Source organism: Octopus bimaculoides, chromosome 15, assembly GCF_046866305.1.
Source record: "Octopus bimaculoides isolate indiv1 chromosome 15, ASM4686630v1, whole genome shotgun sequence".
In the NCBI taxonomy this organism is placed as follows: domain Eukaryota; kingdom Metazoa; phylum Mollusca; class Cephalopoda; order Octopoda; family Octopodidae; genus Octopus; species Octopus bimaculoides.
In genome coordinates, this window is record NC_142942.1 from 25,157,211 (window position 1) to 25,183,067 (window position 25,857).

The 25,857-nt window shown below is 36.4% G+C and overlaps 2 protein-coding genes across 2 annotated transcripts in view; one reads left to right on the plus strand and one right to left on the minus strand.

The window, feature by feature from the left end:
- LOC106872100 (uncharacterized) lies at nucleotides 1-462 on the minus strand. The gene has a single exon (XM_014918959.1). It carries the CDS (start codon nucleotides 460-462, stop codon nucleotides 1-3), a length of 462 nt encoding a protein of 153 aa, XP_014774445.1.
- Nucleotides 463-13,757: 13,295 nt separating this feature from the next.
- The window catches only part of LOC106872102 (TM2 domain-containing protein 3), a 34,634-nt gene continuing 22,534 nt past the window's right edge, over nucleotides 13,758-25,857 (plus strand). Inside the window, exons 1-2 of the mRNA XM_014918960.3 lie at nucleotides 13,758-13,961; nucleotides 22,389-22,627. Coding sequence (XP_014774446.1) covers nucleotides 13,835-13,961; nucleotides 22,389-22,627 — 366 coding nt within the window. The 5' untranslated portion in view covers nucleotides 13,758-13,834. The remainder of the gene's footprint in view (nucleotides 13,962-22,388; nucleotides 22,628-25,857) is intronic.

The window sequence follows — 25,857 nt, forward strand, 5'->3', positions numbered from 1 at the left end:
TCAAACCATGGGCTGGTTGCCATCAAGTTCACCTCCAGCAGGGTGTCCCTCATTTTGGTTAGTGTTGTTATGGAAGTACCAGCAAGGATCTTCACTGCTTTTCTTACCCAGATGTGTATTGAGGTCACCCAGAACAAGCAGGATGTTATGAGCTGGTGTGGTGTTCACAGTTCTACACACTTCCTCATAGAACTCTTCCGCATTTGCATCACTGTCCCCATCGGTTGGACTATAGGCTGAGATGACTGTCAGCCTTGGGTTTCCATTTAAGGTCACCCTCAACACTTGCGGGGAGACTTGCATGGTTTCCTTCACTAACAGATTGGCTCTTGCACTGTACACAAGACCTACTCCTATTGCAGCACCAGCTGTGTTCCTCACTGCTGATGTGGTGATCAGCTGGCTCTTCTTTCCAATTATCACTCTCTTCGTGGGCTTATCATATAGGATCCTGTGTTGCATACTCCTCTCTCTTCCCCAGTGTTTGAATAGTCCTCACATTCAGAGTGCCAATTTTTGTGGTTCTTCTGCTGGACAAAAATGTGTTCTGTATATTTGTCTCAGAGACAGCTGGTACATCATCCACTGTCTCACCCTGTAGCTCTAAACCAGCAGAGTCATAATGACCAGGCTTCTCCTTGACAGTGTAGTTAGGGGCTCTAACCCTAGTGCTGTTAAGTACACTCTCCATGGTTGTTTTCAATAGGTGATAATACCTTTCCATTGCCACTCAAGTAAGGTGATTATTTAACCCATAAATGGGGCCCTAACAAGTACGACTACTCCAGGCCAGAGCAGACTTGGGAGTGATGAGAACTAGGGGGTACATTATTTACATTTGATGGATATTTGTCCTCATCTTGTTTGTTGTTAACACGTTTCAGCTGATATACCCTTCAGCCTTCATCAGGTGTCTTGGGGAAATTTCAAACCTGGGTTCTCATTCCTAAGGTATTTTTCGATGTTGTTATTATTATTATTATTATTATTATTATTATCATTATTCAAGTCACTTCCTGGAATCGAACTCGGAATCTTGGGATTAGTAGCCTGCACTCTTAACCACTATGCCATATGCAAATGGGTATATGGCGTAGTGGTTAAGAGCACGGGCTACTAACCCTAAGATTCCGAGTTTGATTCAAGCAGTGACCTGAATAATAATAACAACATCGAAAAATACCTTAGGAATGAGAACCCAGGTTCAAAATTTCCTTAAGACACCTAATGAAGACTGGAGGGTATATCAGCCGAAACATTGTGTTAATAACAAACAAGATGAGGACAAATATCTGTCAAATGTAAATAATGTACCCCCTAGTTCTCATCTCTTAAATATAGAACTGAACTAGGGGGTAACTCCACATTCCCCACAGCTCCTGAACTCCCAAACTGGAGTCTTGCTACTGGATGCAGTTTAATGTCATACCCAGGATAATATATCTTACATATAAGAAAATGCATTGTGTGATCTTGGAGGTTACACTGGTAAAGGGAGACTAAAACAAGAAACGAAGTGGGAGTGACAGTCAGAGACAGTAAATATAGGTGAACTGTTGTGAGTTCTGAAGTTGCCAGAATTTTACAAAAAGTGAAACTAAATTTTTATTGTAAGTGGTATTTAACAATTTAACAATTTTACACACACACACATAGGCAATAAAATGGTGTTTCATGTCAGTCACGCTAGAGGAAGGAAAGTAAAATGAAAAGGGGAGAGGAGTGACTGAGGGAAATCTGAAGTATAAAAATATAGAATGTGTGAGTGAGCAACATATCAACAGTTGGGGCACACACTCTCACAGATATATGCGTGCGCATGCACACCCACACACATCCACCCACACTTATGCGCGCACGCACACAAGCATGCATAGGCTCACAAACGATGTAACTTCTGATGATGTCAAATGACAGAGAATGAGGAGTAGAGAATTAAATTATTGTAATAGTTTACACTATTTTCTTTGTTTTTCTTTTTCTGTGTTCACTTATTTATTTCAATAAATCTACTAATTTTTTGATAAAAAGAAATAAAATAAATAGAAAAAAGGAATACCGTTTGAAGGGTATATTACTTGATTCAATGAAATGAGCAGATGACATTCAAAGAAATCAGACAACAGCCAATTCCAATATCAAATCATGTTGCTGGTCATTGTAGAACAATGTTGTTTCAAGCAAAACTAAGGCAATACTTAATTGTTTAATTTCATGGTTAATCTCTCTCTCTCTCTCTCTCTCTCTCACACACACACACACACACACCTTTTACATATAATAAAATGCAATGTGTGTTCTGTAGGTCATATTAGCAGAAGGAAACTGAATCAACAAATGGTGAGTGAGTGATCGTCAGAGATACTAAATATAGGTAAACTGTAATGAGAGGTTTTACTCGGAAGTTGCTGTGCAAATTCTTATCATAAGTAATATTTACCTGTGTGTGTGCCTTTGTGCCTATATTTGTCCCCCACCACTGTTTGGTTTCTTTACATCCCTATAACTTAGTGGTTCAGCAAAAGAGAATGACAGAATAAGTATCAGACTAAAAAATAAATTCTGGGATATAGGAATTTGTTCAACTAGAACCCCTATAATACATGGCATCAGTCTGATGACTGAAACAAATAAAGATAAGTAATAGTTATATAAATATATACATGTGTGTGAAAGTGTGTATATATTGGTGTTAGGAAGGGCATCCTAACACCAATATACATATATGCCAAAACAGACAGAGAAGCCTGGTGCAGTTTTCCTAGCTAGCTCCTCCTGTCAAACCGTCCAACCCATGCCAGTCTTCGCAAGCAGAGTTTAGTGCCCAGTGAGTGAAAGGTATGCATAAGTGGGCTGGTTACACCACTGGCATAGGCCATATATATATATATATATATATATATATATATATACAGAGAGAGAGAGACATACATACATAGTTAGATATATATGCGTATATATATATATATATATATATTTCATGTTTCAAAACGTTGCTTACTTTTTACATATTCATATGTATATATATATATATATATATATATATATATATATATATATATATATATATACATATATATATATATATATACATATATATATATATATATACATATATATATATATATATATACATATACATATATATATATATATATATATATATATACATATACATATATACATATATATATATATACATATATATATATATATATATATATATATATATATATATATATATACATATGAATATGTAAAAAGTAAGCAACGTTTTGAAACATGAAATTCATTACAATGTATTTCAACAATGTGAAAATTTTAAGTACCATCACAATCAACACATTTTTACCAACCAGTTACAAATTTTTTTTCCGGTAACATAAAAATCTAGAGTTCTGGAGCTGATGGACTCTTTGAATGCACTTTCAGCATTGATTTGATTTTTGAACTCCTTCTCTCACAGAAAGTTCAAGTCCTGGTGGTCCAAATCAGATATTCAATCTATGTGGTAGTCAGTAGGAGAAAAGTCTGGGAAATAAGCTGGGTGGGGAAGAACTTCATAGCCAAGTTCCCTTAGTGTCTGGAGTGTTGTTAGTGAAACATGTGGTCGAGCATTGTCATGAAGAATGATTGGTCCTCTTCTGTTGTTCAGTCTGGGATGGAGGAGTAGCAGTTTTCATTCATTTCGGCAATTTCATGGTAATATGTTTCTGCAGTAATGGTTTTTCCAGGTTTTAAGAAGTTATAATGGATGATTCCAGCAGTACACCATAACCTTCTTTTTGATGAGCTTGGGTTTAGGGAAGGTTTTCAGTGCTTCGTTTTGCTCCAACCACTATGAAGAACGTTTTTTATTATTGTACAGAATCCACTTTTCATCACAAGTTACAACATGGTCAAGGAATGGAAAAGTCTGAGAAGAAGCAACAAGCAAATTTCATATCTGCACATTCTTTTTTGATTTTCTGATCACATGCAAATGGTTGCAGGCAGTTTTCAAGTTAACTCAAAGTTCTTTTGCCAGTTCTCAAGTGGTTTTACATGGATCTTTCACAGTGATGGTCTTTAATTGACTGTCATCGATGACAGATGGTTGTCCACTATGCTGATGAGGTTCAAGGCTCAGGTCTCCACATTGAAATCATTTAAACCATTTTCGAACTGACCACTCAGTGGTCATTTCCTCACCAAACATTTCATTGATATCACGAGCATTTTCAGCTGTTTATGTCCTTTTTTGATGTTGAAAAGCAAAATTGCTCGAATATCGTGCTTTGACAGTTCCATTTCAGATGATTGTAACAATGGTGGAAAAAATATCAATGTTAATTTATTGATGCATTTGGGAAAGTCTATATCTGTATTATCAGACGATTGCGAAAAAAATCTTTAAAAAATATTCAAAACTCTGCAAAAATCCAATACAAATTCTTCATGGTTCAAAACACTGCTTACTTTTTATTCAACATGATGTGTGTGTATGTGTGTGTGTGTGTTAGCATAAACATATATATACATATGTATGTATATATGATGCAATATTGGAAGCATAATTATGTAAACATGAGTATCTAACCTTGACATACGAGATTAGTGAAGGATTTATGATACCTAAAGGCTCTTGGGATGTTTAATCAGTGCCAAATAGTCTTGTAGCTAGATTGGACAAAAGATTAAATTAAATTACATTCCTTTTTCTTTCTGTGTTAGAGTTAAGGGTGGTGAGGTCATCCACATACACCAGAACCACACCCCATTAATGCTTTGTTATGATGTGAGTGTAGCTTTGTTTGAAGATCTCTTTGTTCATCGATAGATTAAAGATTTTTATGCTCGTGGTTCAAAACGTTGCTTACTTTTTACTCAACCTGATATATATGTGTGTATATATATCTATATATATATATATATTAGTGACTAAATTTCTAATTACAGCTGGGATATAAATAGTTTTCTTGTTGAACTTTCTGTAGGGGTGCTACTTATCTGTCTTGAAATTCAGGGAGGCATCCAGAAAGTTAACATTTAAGTTGGTGGTAATAGTTATATTTAAGCTGAATACTTTGAAGATATCTATAAGATTAGCCCTAAACTTATCTATGGTGGAGCCATTCATAGGGCTTAAGATTCCAAACCACTGTTCTCGTACTATAGGTTGTGTACGTTCTTTTAGGATATTCAAGATAAAAAAAAAATCGTGAGTTCAGCACCTTGTAGCTACTTGTGAACCCCTTACTTTTATCCAGTATGAATCATTGTGAAACGGTGACTTCCTATTGTTCATAATGATTTTAATATCCAAGCCACTAATTCTGGTAAATTGTTTAAGTATAAGACTTATATTTGGAAGAGTTTTGAAATTGAAGAGTTTTGATATTTGGAAAAGTTTTAATATAGTGCTAGTTTTCCTTTGAATTAACCCTGCTTATAAATGGGATCATCTGTTGTTGCTTAGCTAAATTATTTACATGACCTGAAATCAACAACAGATGTTCAAGTATTTTCAAGTACAAGTAATTTTAAAATTTCTTTTAAATTGTCTCCACTCTGATTATATATACATACTAGCTAAGCAGCTGTCCTTTGGATGGTTTAAATATATAAATAAATAATAAATAAAAGAATGTGAAAACAACTAAAAAAATATTCTGTAACGCAAATATACGACTATATAGATTAAAAACGCGTGGAAAACAATCGAAATAAATAAAGAAACAAAATTTTTTCACTTTTATAATATTCTCTAACCAAAACCCTCAAACAATATACACCAATACACATATAAAAAATATAGAAAGTAATAATACACAATTACAGCTTATAAATGAACAATAAATCAAAAATATGTGAAAACCACTAAAAGATATTCTCTAATGCCAATATAGGACTTTCCTATAAGTAGGTTATCTCCCTTGGCTAGGTGGCGCTCCATGTAGACAATTAAATTTCTGCAGACTATCTACGCTATTGTTATTGTTTTACGTCTTATCATGGATATAAAGCAATTCGATGATTCAGCTATCGAAGTACTTACTGTGCCTGAGTTAAAGAAATATTTAAGATTATATGGACAGTATGTTACTGGAAGAAATGGCACACAGGTGTCAATGAATGGTTGAATGACCAAATCCAAGCTTCTTTGCTAGTTCCTCAACGGTTACGATGGGATTTTGTTCCAGCAGGGTTTGCAGGATATCCTTGTCAAGCTCTACAGATCTTCCAGGATGAGGCTTGTATTCTAGGCTGTAATTTCTGGAACCACCATTGACACTTGCTTATGTTTATTGTCCAATCCCCATATACTGCATTAATATTCCTCACACTTTCCATTGCGTTGTTGCCTTTATTGAACTCATAAAGCAAAATATACCGAATATGCTCCTTTGTTACTTCCATATCAGCTTTGAAAAAATAACTGTTAAAATCGAACTGCACTCCTTAAAATTTGCACTAAGAATACGTAGGTAAAATTACTACCTGCTTTTATAGCAAGTTGATGCAGGTAGTTTATCTTGTCCCCACTCTGACTTTTAGTTCATACAACTGAAAAAACCCCATATTATTTAAGGGATAATCCAATATATATATATATATATATATATATATTACGGAGATGTACTTGCATAGCAAGTGACCTGATCTGAGATCATGTGCTGGAACGAAAACAATTGCAGCGTGGAAGGTGTTTATAAACCATTTAAGAAACACACAAAAAACCGTTAGATTCACTTCAACATTTAAATTTAATTTGTGTCAAAATATTTTCATCACTTTGAGACAAAATTCTGTGCTGCATCTCAGCATAGAATTTTGTCAGTGAACAGATCGCGGTCTCAAAGTGACGAAAATATTTTGACACAAATGAAATTTAAATGTTGAAGTGAATCTAACGGTTTTTGTGTTTCTTAAATGGCTTATAAACACCTTCCACGCTGCAATTGTTTATATATATAATTGATAGAAAAGACAACAAAAGAAAGACAGAGACCTCAATGTTATGTAACCAGAGGAATTTATCTGTAAAAATATGTGACAATTATTCGGTAGCTATGATAAAATGATAAAACTCCGAGTTTCGGATGCCGGTGCGGAAACCCATGACGCCATCTCTTCAGTTATCTGGCCATTGAAAATTCCTATGAAAATGATAATTAAATAAAGAGAAATTACTGTGTGGTTGACCATTATTAAGACAAAAGAGCTATTAGAATGACCGCTAAGTAAGGGGAGGGAGTAAAAAGTCCATAGTATTCGAATAAGCGCACTAATCCATACATGTATATATATATATATATATATATATATATATATATATATATATACACATATGCATACATATACATACATGTCTTGTATCTTGGGACAGTCATTATGCAAGTAATAACAAACACGCACACACACCGGTGTGTGTATTTATTATTATTGGTATACTGACCCTTCCAAGGTACAACATGGTTTGTTTCAACACATGAAAAGACTTGCAAACCAAAACAAAGTAATACTGTATACATACACACACACACACACACACATAAATATATCATTCATATATGTCAGTGGGAATAATATTCTTAAGGTCAACTTTACTCACTTGCAGCCAATTTGATGCTTTACCACTAATTCAGTTTTAACCCAATCTTAAAACGATGAACCAGTAGTAAGCTCCATTTTTACCTAGAATAATTGAAACTTAGTTCAGTAGAAAAAATAGATATTATAAAAACTATGGGAGAGTAATGCCTGATGTTTACTTTGACTCGTAATTTCTCAGTTATTTGAAAAGCAAACTATACATTAATTATCACTTTTTAATCATATACTTTAATTATATCTTTTAAAAAGAACTTGATGAGTAGAAGCTTTTGATGGAAACCTCTTTAAAAGATATTTGATAGAAAAAATGTTATGCAGCTTTAAGTAGCAAAAAATTAGGTAACACTTAAAATTGAATTTGACTCAAAATATCTCAAGTATTTCAAAAGCAAACAATACTTTAATTATATCATTTTAAAAGAACATAATGAGTACAATCTTTTGGTGAAAACCTCGTTAAAAGATATTAGATACAAAAAAAGAAAAAAGTTATGCAGCTTTAAGTGATGAAAAAAGTGATAATTTGTTATTTCAAACTTTTACTCATGGCCAATTTAGTGTTTTCCATTTTTGAAATCAGCATCCCTGAATTAGTAGAAAACATGTCTCCAACATCAGACATCAAAAACCTTGTTCCCCAGTATAATAAATAAACAAAACTCAATCTCTATTTCAAAAATCTTAAAACAGTTTTTATTTGATACATGGTAATTTAGGATAAAACATCAGATTATTTATTATCAAATTTTATATGTATTTCGTGTATTTTAAACTCTTTTCTTTTATTTTAGGCTTACTTCTAGAGTGAAAGATGATTGATCAGTATTGAATGGCTTGGCTTATTTGAATATTTTATTTAATTGACAAACCATTCAAATTTTATTTTGGCTGCAATATTTTAAGCTCCTTTCTTTTATTTTAGGCTTACTTTTTGTCCTGTATTTTCCCAGGTTTACTAAATACTTAAGAATATTATTAACCCTTGCTTGCATTTTTCATTCTAATATATATATATATATATATATATATATAAAAATTTATAACAAAGGCAATATGTGTTGGCAAGCATTGAAATATAAAAGTATAAAAAAAAAGAATAGATAAAAAAAAATATTTGTGTATAAGTAAAAATGTTGTTACATTCTTTACTATACTGGCATGGGGTGGGTGGAACTTGCTGAGGCAGTGTTTAGTGGCTAGATACCTTTCTTGACAGTAACCCTTTTAGTCACAGAATATGGTATACTATTCTAAAATCAGGAATATGCATCATGTACATGAGTATGTATGTATCTGTGTTGCATAAACAGCTTTTATTCTAATGCTGTAGGATTTTTGAGCGAGATCGTTGCCAGTGCCCCTTGACTGGCTCTTGTGCGGGTGGCACATAAAATACACCATTTTGAGTGTGGCCATTGCCAGTACCGCCTGACTGACCTTCGTAGGATTTTCGAGCGAGAGCGTTGCCAGTTCCCCTGGACTGGCTCTTGTGCGGGTCGCACATAAAATACACCATTTTGAGCGTGGCCGTTGCCAGTACCGCCTAACTGGCCTTCATGCGGGTGACACGTAAAAGCACCCACTACACTCTCTGAGTGGTTGGTGTTAGGAAGGGCATCCAGCTGTAGAAACTCTGCCAAATCAGATTGGAGCCTGGTGTTGCCATCCGGTTTCACCAGTCCTCAGTCAAATCGTCCAACCCATGCTAGCATGGAAAGCGGACGTTAAACGATGATGATGATGATAAAGGGTGTCCAAAAGAAACTGGAATCTTGCAATATTATATTATTCACTTAGCTTCACATGTTTACCCTTTTATCATCTTCAAAGTATTCTCCATTTGAAGCAATGCATCAGTCCAGACACATTTTCCATCGTTTGAAGCAGTCCTAGAACTTTGTGAAGTGATGCCTTTTAACACCTCCATTGTTTTTTTGTTTTATTTTCATCTCTCCTACATCTGCAAAACGTTTTCCTTTAAGAACTTTTTTTCATTTGGGGGATCAAAAAAAAAGTCACAGAGAGCAAGATCAGGTGAATAGGGAGGGTGAGTAAGTGGGGTCATGCCATTCTTGACCAAAAACTGACTCACAGTCAAGGTGGTGTGGACAGGTGCATCGTTGTGATGAAACCACCACTCTCCACTTTGCCACTGGTTGGGGTGTTTTCATCTCACTGCATATCACAAATGCTTCTGAACTACCAAGTAAAATATCTGGTTAACAGTGTGACTAGGAGGAACAAATTCTGTGTGGACACTTCCTTTCACATCTATGAAACAAATCAACATTGTCTTGACATTAGATTTCATCTCGCATGATTTTTGGGGGCATGGTGACATTGATTGCTGTTTCATTTCCAGGTCGTAGATGTAGCAGCAGCTTTCGTCACCAGTAATGACCTTTGAAAAAAAGGTCTGGATCAACTTCCAACTGTTCTTTCAGTTCAGGATATGCATTCAGACATGACTGCTTTTGATCTTCTGTGTGCAAGTGAGGTACAAATTTTGCTGCAACTCTTTTCATTTGCAATTCCTTGCTCAAAACTCATTGGCAGGAGCTCCAGGACACACCAATTATATCAACAAGTTCATCAATTGTTTGGCAACATCCCTTTAAGATCAGTTCACAAATTTACATGATGTTTTCATTCATTCAGGAGGTTCAATGAGGCTGGTCTTTAAGTGACAAGGGATCATTCCTAAAGCATCAAAACCACTCATTAACTCGTGTTTTGCTCATAGCAGCATCCTTGTAACCTGTTTGAAGCATGACAACTCTTTCAGTCACTGTTTTCCCCAGAAGAAAGCAGAATTTTATGAAGCATGCTGTTGTAAGGACTGAGCGATCAGGAGAGGTGATGAGGAATGGCTCCTTTAGTACATTGCACAGTCGATACAAATAAAAATATGAAAAGAGGATAAATGAGTATAAGTGCCAGAAGGAAAAGAGACACAACCGGTAGAAGGTTTAGGAGAAGATTTTATTGATATGTCAACTTGTGTGTGTGAGTGTGACATATAAACATAATAATAGACAAGCCGTCATGTAAACAAAGTGTGTGCGTATGCAAACATAGATGTATGTGTGTGTGAGAAATACAGAGCATAGAAAAGAGTCTATAAGGAAGTTAGAAGAAAGTCCAGACACAAGGATGATAAATACCAGTTCGTATTCAAGGTACACAGTAGTTGAGGTGCTGTAACAAGAAGTTGAGGCCACGTAGCAGAGCCGGAGAGAGGCACATGTCGTAAGGGGTTGTGGCTTCAATACTGCTGCCAGTTACTTGGTTTGGTACAGGAGTTCTCGCAGGTTGTATTTACTGTTAACCATGGTGAAGTAATTCACAAACAGTTGGGAGAGAGAACCTGTGCGAGCATTGCTGGTGGTGTGTACGTAGAGAAGTTGGTGTAGACACTAAGAAGCTAGAGGCGACGAAGATGGAGGTCAGTAAGCTGCTGGTCTCTATGTGGCTGCTATTGTGTCGTCGCTGGAACTGGCTGTGTGCTCTGTGGTCAGTGGCTAGACCTCAGAAGGTTTAGAGCCAAAAAGACAAACTGTGATGGTGAAAAGGTGGCTTTTATACCATGCTGTCAGCTCAAACTGAGGTTTGGAAAAGACTGTCTCACGAGACCTTATCTGAAGGCTGTGATTGGTTGAGTTGCATCTTGGCGCACAATAGAGCAAGAGACAAACTGCGCCAATACCAACCAATCAGAGTGGTGGACACAACAGGGTCCAAAGGTGCGGCCGAAGGCTAGCTGTTATCCACTACGTCTGTATCCATGTATATATAACAGAGAGAGCGAAATGTATCCCTTAAGGTGTGTGCTACACTGTTCTTTCATTTCAGCCATTGCAAAAATCAGAAAACAGGAGAGAAGCACTGCAAAAAAAAAAAGATGTGGAAGTAAGACCACATTTGATGATGCTGATCAGCAGACTAATGCCTGAGGGTCACATCAAATGGCTTCTAGCAGCGGAAGCCTGAACTACAACGAGCTTGTCCCACAGAGTATGTTTCCAGTTACTTTTGGGTACTCCCTTATATATATATATATATATATATATATATATGGGGCGAGGTGGTGAAGCATGATCCCAGTTTTTGGATCTCACAGAGGCAATCACAAGTGATTGAGGCTTTTGGCAATTTGCTGTTCTTGAGAAAACTTGTCAGGCCAAGTGAAATCATAAGTCATGGCCAGTGTCAGTGACAAGCAAATGGTATTCATGCCAGTGACATGTAAAAGACACCCATCACACTGTTGAAGTGGTTGGTGTTAGAAAAGGCATCTAGCCATAGAAACCAAACCAAATCAGACTGGAACCTAATACATCTCTCCAGTTCACCAGTTCTAGTCAAACCGTCTAACCCATGCCAGCAAGGAAAATAGGCACTAAATGATGATGATGATTCATACCAATAATCCTTTCTAATATAGGCATTTTAGAGAGGGGTCTAGTTGATTACATTGATTCCCAAGTCAGCTGGTACCTATTTTATTGACTCCAAAAAGATGAAAGGTGAAGTCAACCTCGGTGGAATTTGACCTCAGAACGTGAAGACAGATTAAATGCCATCAAGCATTTTGTTTGGTAGCTAACAATTCAAACTGCTCAATAACTGCTGCCCATGGTTTTGTTAGTAAATGCCTAAGTGTCAATCTGGGGTCTTCAGCACAAGAAATCAATCCAGTTAACAAGCACATTACAAATTCAATCTGCTAGTGGAACAATAAAAATATGCAAACCACTTTTTAAAGTTTTTTTAACATGTGACACTGTTTTTGTTATCTACATTCCAAAGATGGAGCTTTATTACTTTGTTAAAAATCCAATTCCTTCCTTACAGGATGACTTCGGATAATTTTAAAAAATAGAAGCGGACATACATATATACATGATGGCTGTCAACTTATAGAAGAGTATGGCTTTCACTGACAAAACAATGCCTGTGCAATGTTTTAGGTCTAATAAGAATTACACAACACCTCATAGACTCTCTCCATCACATTAAAATGATCCAGAGACAAGATGAAGCAAGACATCTAGTGTCAATATGGGTCACAGGTTCAGGAATGTGTGAGTGCCAAGATCTCAAGCACAAGCAAAAGATACTCAAAATGTCCAATGCCATTCCCTGCACAACTAGTTTTATTTCAGAGACCTTCTCCTAGAGACATGCTTTATGAAAAGCTGAGAAATGTCTCACTCTTACTGATCTTCCAGCACACCAGACACCAACCCAGAAATTCCTACATTCCATTACACTTCAAAACTGATGCTTGGTAAGAAATTTCTTTATTTTACACTTTATTTCATGACAATGTCGAGTATTGATAAACAGTACAAAATAGGAGAATATAGTGTGAAATTATTTACTTATAACATCTTAACACGCATTAATTAAAAAATGAGTATGTAAAATTAATTACACATAACCTTTCTGAACAAGTCACTTTATTAGAAGTCTTATGATACAATGAACTGCTGATACTGATATATAAATCCAGTTAGCCAAAAGTTCGAAAAATGCAATTAAATTGGCATACAGTCTACTTTCTTCGGAGAATGTCTCAAAAATACACATTATGAAATTATTTACGTTAAACTGATTGTTAAATTAGTCTTTAGGAGTCATTACTTACCAACATTATATGGTCAAAAGCATTTTGATACTATGCCATATGCAGTTGCGTCCCTTTACATTAGCCTCCTGTTTAATCTTAGGGTTCGGTGACTGTCCTCTTCTTCAAAATCTGTTAGTTTATGCATAACTAACAAATCTTTTATGGCCTTAATTGTAAAATAAAAACGAAATATTCAAACAGAATTTGCATGATTTTCTATTTACAAAATTATATTATTCATCAGCTTACATACAATACGTTCAGGCTAGAGAATCATACAAGGGACGTAATTCTGTTAAGTAACTAAATTCTCTGAAATTACACATGCACACATACATACATATATATACATATATATATATATATATATATATATATATATATATATATATATATATATATATATATATATATATATATGACTCGTTAAAATATCTTTTGACTGAAATTTACAATTTCAATTCTTAAAGTAGGATCTAAAGAGATTTTAACGACTATTGAACATATCGAAAATAACTGGACATATTACAAGGAGAGATTGTTAGTTTTTTAACACCGCTTTCTCATTCAGTGTTCCTCAATGAGGGGTGAAACCCCGTTGCTAAAATGCGTTTGAGAATGTCAACCGACAGAGTTTATCGCTTAAACTGGTCCCGAATCTCACTTCGTCTTTCTGTCTTCTCCTTTTTGTTTATTCTTACTCGTGGAGATAGTTCCAGTTCGTCAGTAGAGGGTAAGCTTTGTTTACTCTATGAAAAATAATCAGTTTTTAAGCAAGGCTCGAGTAACAAACAAACAAAACAGTCCAACACAAACACTTTTAATATTTACTGTGATATTGTCGTCTTGTAAATCAAGATCACTTACACTCAGTGTGTTAAATGCACACAACTACACTCACAAATAGTTATCTGCCTGAGTAAACCCGGTTAATACCTCGTTTGCTGTTATTCTTTCCTAAACGACAAGGAAATAAAAGCATACCTGCAGAAGTATGGTACTCCGAATAGCGTGAAAATTATGAGGAAACAGTTGACTTATGTGAATTACCCGAAACTCCTACCCACACCCTCTGAAAAAATTTGTAGAAAATTTCATGAAGAAAATATCGATTTTTCGGCGAAAGTAAAGAATACGCACACCCGGGGGTTTAGGGTTAGTTTTAGGGTCAGGGTTTTTGTTACGTCGAAAACGGGTAGTGTGCGTATTCTTTACCTCAGCAGATTTTTCTGAAAGTTATGAGGAAACAAAGTAGGTTTGGAGGTTGGTTACATTTGTGTAGGTATACTGAAATAAAATTATACATCATGATTAATTTATTTAACCATTACAAGCCAAACAAGGAAAACCCGATCAACTTGGAGTAACAGCCAAATCTATCTTTAATCACTTATTACCATTAAGAAAAAATGTGCAACCTTAAATCGTTGGTCTACTCGACCAAATTTGGAGCTAAACAACTCAATCTTCAGAATCCCAACTTGATTTACCCACATGCTAGTGTTGGCAAACTAAATAGTATTGTAACTTTGATTACACCTCTTTTCATGTCCGCAAAGAACTTTTCTACTCTAAAATCTTTTGTTTTGTTCTATGCAAATGTCGCATTCAACAGGATATGAAAAATCTGTACGGAGATTGCCGAAGATTTAGACCGTCGTTTCAACAGAACATTGCCTTATCGCCGACTTTCATACTTACCTCGTTTCTTATCTTTGTAGTTTGTTACACTTGTATGGAAGGCCATTAAACTATATCTGTTCCTATGTGGTAGACGCTGTTTAATACTACCTATCCTCCTGTCTACTTTCTTGCAAGTATTCAGATCACGTCTCCACACTGAAAATTCGATAATTGATTCGAAATATTCGTTTATTATCAAAAATATAAAAGGATAATCTATGAAAAATAATTGTAAAATAATTAAAAGCACATTTTGATTCGTAGTTTCCTAGTCTGTGGCTTGTGGTTCCCACTCATATGGCTTGGGATGACCAGATGTTTGGTCTTACCCAGGATCGCATCATAGCTACACGATAGTAAATATAAAGACATAATTCTAATGAGTTGGATGGAGTGTTTCTTGAACAGAAAACTTAAGTAACACCTTTACAGTATTCAGTTATGATATTTGGATGAATGGTGGCAAAATTTAATTAATCCCAGATCAAATAGTTTGATGTATATTGTTATATTCCTCTATTTTCTGAGTTTAAAATTTCGTTGTCTTTCGTTCTTCGGATGTCAGCAAAAATAATATCAGGGTAATTGTTCAGTTTAGTTTTATAAAAAAAAAGTAAATAAAAATTAAGGGGAGATAAGTAGTAAAAGAAGCAGCTTTGGCGATCGCCGCCAGGAAGTGAATAAATAAATGTCTTCATTTTCTCAGTGGAATTACGCAAGAGAAACTCATGCAGATATGAAACAAACAATTCGTACGATGACCCAAACTGTCCTCTCAACTTCTGTTTCACCCGCATCCACATTTTTTGTATGGACGTCTTGATCATGAAGATTAACAAAATGTTGGTGTATAATCACCTCATGCGTGTAGACACCACCATTGAGGATACCGATGTTATTATATGTTCGCCATCCATCACTGATTATGTGAGACCCAGGCAAAATACACCTTTGTATCTACTCAGTTAAAGTTTCTTCACTGCGGTCAGGTACTTCGACCAAAAAAAACACTTTCTTGAGACTATCTTTATGCCACCGAATACCCAGTGACTCCTTGTTTCTTTTACTAGTTATTTCCCCCTTAATTTTTATTTACTTTTTTCTATATAAATGAGTGCCTGTATGGTAAGTAGCTTGCTTACCAACCACATGGCTCCGGGTTCATCCCCACTGCGTGGCACCCTGGGTAAGTGTCTTCTACTATAGCCTCGGGCCGACCAAAGCCTTGTGAGTGGATTTGGTAGACGGAAACTGAAAGAAGCCTGTCGTATATATGTATATATATATATATGTATATATATATATGTATGTGTATTTGTGTTTGTCCCCCCAACATCGCTTGACAACCGATGGTGGTGTGTTTAGGTCCCCGTAACTTAGCGGTTTGGCAAAAGAGACCGATGGAATAAGTACTAGGCATCCAAAGAATAAGTCCTGGGTTCGATTTGCTCAACTAAAGGCGGTGCTCCAGCATGGCCGCAGTCAAATGACTGAAACAAGTAAAAGAGTAATAATACCTATAAGTATCAATCTGTTAATGCTAGTGACACTCGTTGGTGGTTGCTAAAAATGCCTCGATACAGAATTCTATGAAATTGGTCTTCTTCCCTCACTGTCTACTATTACTACACTTCTTTCTATCTTCTATCTTTTACTTGTTTCAGTCATTTGACTGTGGGGTTTTAGTCGAACAAATCGACCCAGGACTTACTATCATTCTATCAAACTTCTTTGCCAAACCGCTAAGTTATGAGAATGCAAACACACCAACACCAGTTGTCAAATGGTGGTAGGGGACAAGCACAGACACAAGGACATACTCATTATATATATATATATATATATATATATATATATATATATATAGTTCAAAAACACAATAACAAAAAAACAAAAAAACAACAAAGTGAGGACGTGATATGGATAGTATTATTGGACGCTCAGGAAAGGAAAGAGAGATATATTCTTTTATTCTTTTAATTGTTTCAGTCATTTGACTGCAGCCATGCTGGAGCACCACCTTTTGCTGAACCACTAGGTTACGGGTACGTAAACACACCAGAATCAGTTGTCAAGCGATGTTGGGGAGGGGGACAAATACAGACACACACACACACATGTATATACATATATACAATGGGCTTCTTTCAGTTTCCGTCTTTGGTCAGCCCAAGGCTATAGTAGAAGACACGTGCCCAAAGTGCCACACAGTGGGACTGAACCTGGAACCATGTGGTTGGTAAGCATGCTACTTTATTTCAAAATTTTGCCATAAAGGCATAACATAGAGGGGACACTACAAAACATGTGGGGACATATAACAATTAAAAATATATAAAAATAAAATATGATACTATGAATGACACATGAAAATGAATATGAAAAAATAAAATCAAAATATTAAAGATAACATGAATGATATCTTGAAAACAAGAATATGAAAAGTGTGTTACCCCACACTGAGTAACACCACTTGCCACCTCTGAGTCCTAAGTCCTCTTTAGTCTCTAGTCCAGTCCTTCTTTTTCTACTTCCCCCATCGCTGAGTGACAACACTCTCTCCTCCATGTAGATGTAACCTTTTTCACCAAGGGAGGGGTCTTGTAAATTTTATGGTGTCTGCTCTTCTTTTTTTTTTCCTGTAGGGAAAGGGGGTGGGTGGGTTTGGTGTCTGTATGGGAAGGGTAGGTCTGAGTGGTCTTGGGTGGGATGGAGTTGGTATGGGGTACCACATCATACTCACTGTTCTTCCTTTTCTTCCTCTTCTTCCTTTTACTCTCTGTCACTATCCACTCTTTCTCCTTTTTCCTTCTGTCTGTCTGTTCTTCTTCCCTTTTCTCCTCCATCTCCACAACCGCTTCTGCTGTAATTTTCTCTGCAGAGGACAGTGTACCCTTTTGGCCACATTTAAAACATCGTGGGACTCTGCCTTCCACCCACACTCTTAACACAATCTCTCCCAATGTCACTGTCTCCGCCAAACTCACCAATTGCCTCTCCTCTGCCAAAGTATACATAATGAGGTCCAGTGTTTTTCCTCTCCATCCTCCATCCCCCGTTTCTGTGGCTTGGAGGACAGCCACCCCCTCCTCACTTCCAACGTAGACAGCTGCCGCAACCCAAGCTACTTCTATATCGAGTGGGATTCCTTCCACCCTCACCTTGGAAGTCTTCTAAGATATGTGGACAGAAGCACCACTTCCTCCATCAGCCTCCTTGCCTCTTCCACTGTCCTAAACTGGACAACCACTGTCCCGTATTTGCTTCCTTTTGTTATATACATAATTTGACCCGATTGTTCCATCAGTGCCTTTTCTATTTTTGCCACTTCCACCTGTTCAACCTTCTTGTTCTCCAAAGAGTGCACCTTGTAGGTGGTGGTTTTTTTCTCCATGTTCTCCATGATTCTTTTAGGGGGCGGCAACTTCATGTTGCCGCCCACCTTCTGTGTCATCTTGCCATACTCCTTCAATCTAATCAGGTCCACTTCCCTTCTCTTCATCTCTGCAGCCTCAGCAAAACTCTTTGTTTTTTCCAATATTTTATCCATTTTTTCCACCACCTTCACGAGCTCCTCCTCCGCTGAAGACAACTCAGGCCTGCTAAGGTCTGAATACATTATCTCTACCGGTATAACACCCACTGACAAACCGCTGCCAAGCAGCACAAAAAATTCCATCCGACTCATCAAAAATCAACACAGCGAATAGACTGACACATGCACAGTAAGCAAGCTACTTACTACACAGAGGACTACGTTTAACTCCAATGACTGTTTTAGCATGTTTTCTACAGCTGGATGCTCTTCCTAGCACCAACCACTTTGCAAAGTGTAATGAGTACAGCACTAATAAGATTGCCAAGTAATTCGCATGACAAAGAAAAAGGCCTTGAGTGAGGGAGGTGGAATTATGCCAGGTATTGAAAAGCTTATGTATGATAAAAGGACAGGAACAGATGTCTCACTACAGAGGAGATACATGATTACCCCACATTATAATATAGTGGTGACGAGATATCAGTGTATTCTCAAAATACAAGAAGGCAGGTATAGCAGAGAATACAGACAAAGAATTGGCAAGAGTGGATGGATACGTTCATTAGAGGAGAATGACAGATAGTCAGTGATGGGTGTAAAGGTGAATGTTGTGAATGAAACTAGGGTGGAAGTGTGGTTGATGAATGGCAAGGGGAAGGTGAAAGGATAGAAGTAGCTCAGGAAGGAGGAGGTGATAAATGACAGTACAGGAAGAGAGGATAACAGTAGTATGACAAACTTGTTAGTAAATATGTGGGTGGGGAGGTTGAGAAAGAGAGATGTACAGTGGCAGAGATGGATGTCAGAGGTATGTAGGGGTGCCTGATGTGTATAGGGGAGACCATCTATGGCTGATATGCTAGGGTAACAATAAATAAAGGAGATAGTTAAAGGTAAGGTAATGGCAGTCAGGAATGTATCTCAGGAAGGCACAGAAAGGGTGATTGATGGGAAATAAAGTTGGAAGGAATGTTATTGAGGGAGATAGATTTTAAGAGAAATTTGTTCTAGGGAGATGGAAGATAACAGGTTAACAAAGTGGGATAAGATATGTGTACATACTGCTCTATGATTATAGCAGCTGAATAGTGCTGTAGTTAGACGAGTGGAGAGATGGGGATAAATTAAATGCAGGAATAGGGCTTAGTGAGTGTATAGACACAAACATTATGCTTTTAGGTTCTCACTTTTGTTGAGATGGATGTATCTTCTTGACCACAGTGAGTCACCAATCAGTCTTCAGTCCTTCATCCCATGTCTTCCTGGGTCCTCTTTCACAAGTTCCATACACATTTAGCGATTAGCACTTTATGCAACTGTTCTCAAATACATCACATGACCATACCAGTACACTTTTCTCTCTTGAACACTACATCTGATTCATCTTATGTCCAATTTTTTCCCCAACACTTTTGCACTTTGTTGTACATGCACATTGATGTTGCACATCCAGTAGAGCATATTATCTTTGTGCTTTTCTAGTCTTTGCTAGTTCTTTGCATTTGGAGCTCCTTGTCTCACTACCATGTAGCATTGCTGTTTGCATACAAGCATTATGCTATCTGTCTTTCATTTTGATAGATCTTTTGTTACTGACAAAGTTAATGGCTCTGTGAATTTTCATTAGCCTATTCTTATTTTAACAACTATATTTTCAGAACATCCTCCTCCACTGCTAATTAGGTCACCTGAGGAAAAGAAACTATATACTACTTCTAGGGAATCTCCTGAGCATTCAAGAAAATCTATTTCTTGGGTGTTCTCAGTGTTTGATGCTCTTGTACCTCTGCCACATGCAGTCTACTTTTTTTTACTCAACATTTCTGTGATCCCTCCCACTGCACCTCTCGCATGTCCATAGGTTTCACAAAGTACACTATATGGAATTTCTATCTACACTTTTTTTACATATTGAACAGGGCCATTTTTCAGATGGGAGTGGATTCTGTCTGTTGACCTGCTAACTAAAACTTTGGTCTTTGCTAAGTTTATTTGAAGGCCCTTTGAGTTCATCTTGAATTTCTTTTTAATTCTGCTATAAATTTTTCTATAATAATGAGGTCATCAGCATATAATAATTTCTAAAGGTAACCAGTCTTAAATTCCTGTTAAGTTTTGGAGGACTATGATAAATAGGAGGTAACTCCTACCTGTACCCTAAATTCATTGCTGTACTTGTTGCTAACTCTCACCTTACTGACATTATCTTTGTACATTGTTTGTATGGCTCTCACAAGTCATTTGTCTATCCCTAGGATCTCAAGGATCTGACCACCAGATCCTTGAGCAAGGGATCCTGTTGAACGCATACTCCATGTACAATGGCTTACTTTTGGCTTAATACTTGCAATTATCTTACAAGAAAGAGGGCATCAATAGTACTACTCCCTGGCACAAAACCAAACTGCATCTCATCTAACCTAATTTTCTTCCTAAATAAATGGACTATAATGCTTCTTGTAAGTTTTATGAGCTGGTCCAAAAGTTTGATATCTGTGATTACTTCTATAGTATCTCCTTACTCTTGTAGCTAACTATAGTGCTGTATGCTATGCTAGACACTTGGAATAAGCCCTTCCTTACAACCTTATTAACTATATAAGCAACTGGGCTTTATTGTACTCTATCTGATATTTTAAGCATCTCAATGCTGATTCGTGATGGACCCTGCCTTCATATCCTTAATTGATTTATCTATTAATCTGCTGTTGACTAGGATAGTTGGTCCTTGTGTTGGCTCGATGTTGAGAAGACCCTCTTTCTCATATACTTCTTCCACATTTAATAGCCTTTCATAGTAGCATTTCCATGCCCCTTTCTTTTCAGAATCCCTAAATGCAATTGTACCATTATCCACAGCACACATTTCTCACTGTCTTGCAGTCTGGAATATCTATGGCTCTAAGAACATTGGCAAATCTCTGCCTTTCTGCTCTTCTCCTTTCTTAATAAACCCGAATTGCATTTGATCTAAGCTTATTGTTTTCCTAATTAATTAGTTGCGTTATAACTCATTTTTTTTTTTTACACTTATAACTTGATCCATCTGATTGATGCCTTTGTACCAGCTTTTTTCTAGAGTCTGGTTCTCAGCTGGGATCCACATGACCCTTGCAGTCCATATAAGGTTTTGTTAAAATTTAAATGCAGTGAATTAGTTATACACAAAATATTTTAACAATTTTGTTTATATTGTTCCTAATAATATTTAATTATAAAAATATATGAATTTTTTTAAACATCAAATGGTTATGAGGTTCCATTCAAGTGAAACAGAAATGAAGCGGGTACTCAGGAAAAAAAAAGATGGCTGAGAACCACTGTTCTAGGGCATCTCCTTTGTTCTTGTAGCAGTTGGTCACAATACTGCTACATCAACCATTGGGTATGACACCTGTCTCTATAACCTGATTGATTAATACATGTCTTACTTTGCCAGATATTTTCCGTATCTCAGAAGTATTCTTGATGATTCAGCTGCTTTCCTTCCCTCCATAACCTTCATCACTCTTCTCATTGTACTGTTGTCAACTTTAACAGCTAGTCTCTCTCTCTCTCGCTCTCTCTGACTTACTTGGGGTTGTCCCTCTCTCTTACACTTTCTTTTCCTTCAGTAACCTTTCATAGTTATATTTCTATGAATGATTTAACAAATGAAAATCAGACTATGAGGGAGAGGCTATTTCTGTGGAGATAAGCCATTGTGAAATAAGAAAAGTGAAAACAATGAGTATGAATTCATACATAAAAGAGAGATGTGGGATATTGTTTTGAAACATGTTAGTCAAATGGCTCTATTTGTCTACCCGTGGACATAGTGACTTTTAAATAGATTTTTAAAGATAGTTATTAACAATTTGACTAATTTACATGTTCACTTCTAGTTGTCATTTTAGTTGTACATTTTAAAAATTGTTTCCAAATTTATTTTGAATACAGTTCAGAGTTCCAGTCGAGATGGCCTGAGCACTCCAGGAACACAGTCTACTTCAAGCACAAACTCTAGCAAAGGTCAAACAGATAATGGAGTAACAGAATCATACATTCATCAGTGCCCTAGCTTGACCTTGTGTCAGGATCTGGGACCAGACTGCATCACTTGTAATTTCAGTAGTTCATGTATTTATGGCCAAATTCACACAGTGACCTGCAAAGCTAAGCAGTTCATTAATTGTACGGTAATGTAATTTGGTATCTTTTTCTTTTTTTATATTATTATTATTACTATTGAGTGAGAGAGCACGCATGCCATCAAAGTGACACTGGGGTAAAATATACGATGCCCATTATACCCATCATGACTACCTGTCTGATAAGGGTACACCAGGCACATGCATTACAACCATATGTGCGCGACATGGTGATCTCATATCAAGATAAACAGCGCATGACCTCGCAGGTGGGGCCCAGTTAGAATTTTCTTCAGGTCGAGTAGCCCATCCCGCTCAAAAGGTCCTTGAATAAGGTTTGTTTAAAGATGTTGAGCAAAACACCCATGTTTCCAAAGGTGAATTATTCAAACTCTAAAGAATTCCTCTCAACACATGGCTATGATACTCCCCCACTACTTCTGTTCATGATCAGAGATGCACATATCATCAGCCACCAAGGGACATGCTCAACTGGTTAAGGTCAAACAACTGACAAGCAAATCTGTGGTATTGAGCAGAATATTTGCTGTAGCCCATCTTTTATACCAAGACAAAACAATGTACATGATAACACTTTCAGTTAGTTAAGATCAGAAGCCATGAGAGCCACTGCCTGGTACTGCATCTGGGCAACGAATGGATGTGTCGGCCGGGAGTCGAACCCGGATCGACTGCTTGGAAGGCAACAATGCTAACTGTTACATCACTGACACTTATTATTATTATTATTATTATTATTATTATTATTGTTGTTATTATTATTATTATTATTATTATTATTATTATTATTATTATTATTATTATTGTTATTATTATTATTATTATTATTATTATTATTAAGATGGTGAGCTGGCAGAATTGTTATCAGGCTGGGTAAAATGCTTAGCGGCATTTCATGTCTTGGCATTCTGAGTTCAAATTCCACTGAGGTCAACTTTGCCTTTCATCCTCTCGAGGTCAATAAAATACGTACCAGAGTACTGGGGTTGATGTAATTGACTATTCCCCTCTTCTAAAATTGCTGGCCTTGTGCCAAAATTTGAAACCATTATTATTATCATCGTCATCATTATTATTATTATTATTATTATGCCCCATGTTGGGTGCAATATATTTAAGGCAGTGAACTGGTAGAATCATTAGCATGTTCAGCAAAATGCTTAGCGGCATTTCGTTCATCCTTATGTTCTGAGTTCAAATTCCCCCAAGATCAACTTTGCCTTTCATCCTCTTGAGCTCGATAAAATAAGTACCAGCTGAGTACTGGGGTTGATGTAATTGACTTTTCCCCTCCTCCAAAATTGCTGGCCTTGTGCCAAAATTTGAAGCCATTATTATTATTATATTGTCCCTCATGCTGGGTGCAATATATTTTGACTATATATAATCAACTAGCCCCCTCCCCTCATTTTCAGACCCTGTGCCTATTGTAGAAAGGATTATTATTATTATTATTATTATTATTATTATTATTATTATTATTATTATTATTATTATTGAAGATGTTGCACAGTATCCAATATCGTAATGTTGTTGATTGAAGATATTGTTTCTACCGGAGGTTTATACTGTTTGTCTATTCACTACAAAGACCTCCAACAGACAGTACTTTACGCAATAAGCGTGCAATTCCAAGTAAAGCTGATTTTTGCAATACACATAGATTGTAGGGTATTTCTAAAGTTTCCAGATGTTTCTTCAGGTTGGTTGGTACTGAACCCAATGCTCTGAAGACAACAAGGACAACCTTTATTATTATTATTATTATTAGTAGTAGTAGTAGTACTACTACTACTACTACTACTACTACTACTACTACTACTACTACTACTACTACTAAGGCAGCAAGCTGGCAGAATTGTTAGCACACTGGACAAAATGCTTAGTGATGTTTTGCATGTTTCTATGTTCTGAGTTCAAATTCTGCCGAGGTCGGCTTTGCCTTTCATCCTTTTGGGGTTGATAAATTAAGTACCAGTAAAACACTGGGGTCAGTGTAACTGACTCATTCTTTCCCACCAAAATGGCTTCCCTTGTGGCAAAATTTGAAACCATTATTATTATTATTATTATTATTATTATTATTATTATTATTAAGGCAGCAAACTGGCAGAATCATTAATTCGCCAGGCAAAATGCTTAGTAGTATTTCATCCCTCTTCATATTCTAAGTTCAAATTCTGCCAAGGCAGTCTTTGCTTTTCATCCTTTCGGGGTCGATAAAATAAGTACCAGTTGAGCCCTGGGACCAATGTGGGACCAACTGACAAGCAAATCTATGGTACTGAGCAGAACATTTGCTGTAGCCCATCTTTTATACCAAGACAAAGCAATGTACATGATGACACTTCCAATCAGTTGAGATCAGAAGACAGTGAGCTGGCAGAATCATGAGCATACTGGGTGAAGTGCTTAGCAGTATTTTGTCTGTCTTCATGTTCTGAGTTCAATTTCTGCTGAGGTCGACTTTGCCTTTCATCCTAAATTATGTACCAGTTGAGTATTGGGGTCTATGTAGGCGACTTAACTCCTCACCCCAAATTTCTAGGTTTGTGCCTATAGTAGACAGGATTATTAAGGTGGCTAGCTGGCACAATCGTTAGCATGCCAGGCAAAATGCTTGATGCCATTTCATCCGTCTTTACATTCTGAGTTCAGATTCCATTGAGGTCAACTTTGCTTTTCATCCTTTTGGGGTCGATAAATTTTGTAACTGAAACACTGGGGTCGACGTAATCAACTATCCTCTTCCTGCAAATTTCAGGCCTTTTACTTGTAGTAGAAATGGTTATCATCATCATCATCATCATCATTGCTATTAAATCATAAAATTAAGGCCAGTCAATCTTTTATTTTAACCATGAACTTTATTTGACTGAAAATGGGAAAAGATACAGATTGAAAAGGAATAATTACAGTGTGGATAAGAGATTACATTGTTAGTGTGTATCCCACTGCAAACATCGTGTTCTTGGTCAAGATACTTAACCATACTGGCTTAAACCTTTATGATTATTTATGAAGTCTTTGTTAAAGAAAACAGTAACTTATTTACCTTGTTTTAAGCTATATAGTTGAAGAGAAAGAAGTTAATATCTGGCCATGTATAGATGTGCTAATTACGTTTTACTGACGGTTTTCTAATTTTGTAGATTTGAAGTTGTTTGTGTTAAAGGAGCTTCTACATAATTAATTAACAATCTCAATGTAATGATCAAATCTTATGTAATTAATTATCTACTGCCTTTCAAATGAAG

Bases quoted from the DNA above. Each gene is read 5' to 3' on its own strand.
- LOC106872100 (XM_014918959.1), bottom strand. From the start codon at position 462: ATGCAACACAGGATCCTATATGATAAGCCCACGAAGAGAGTGATAATT.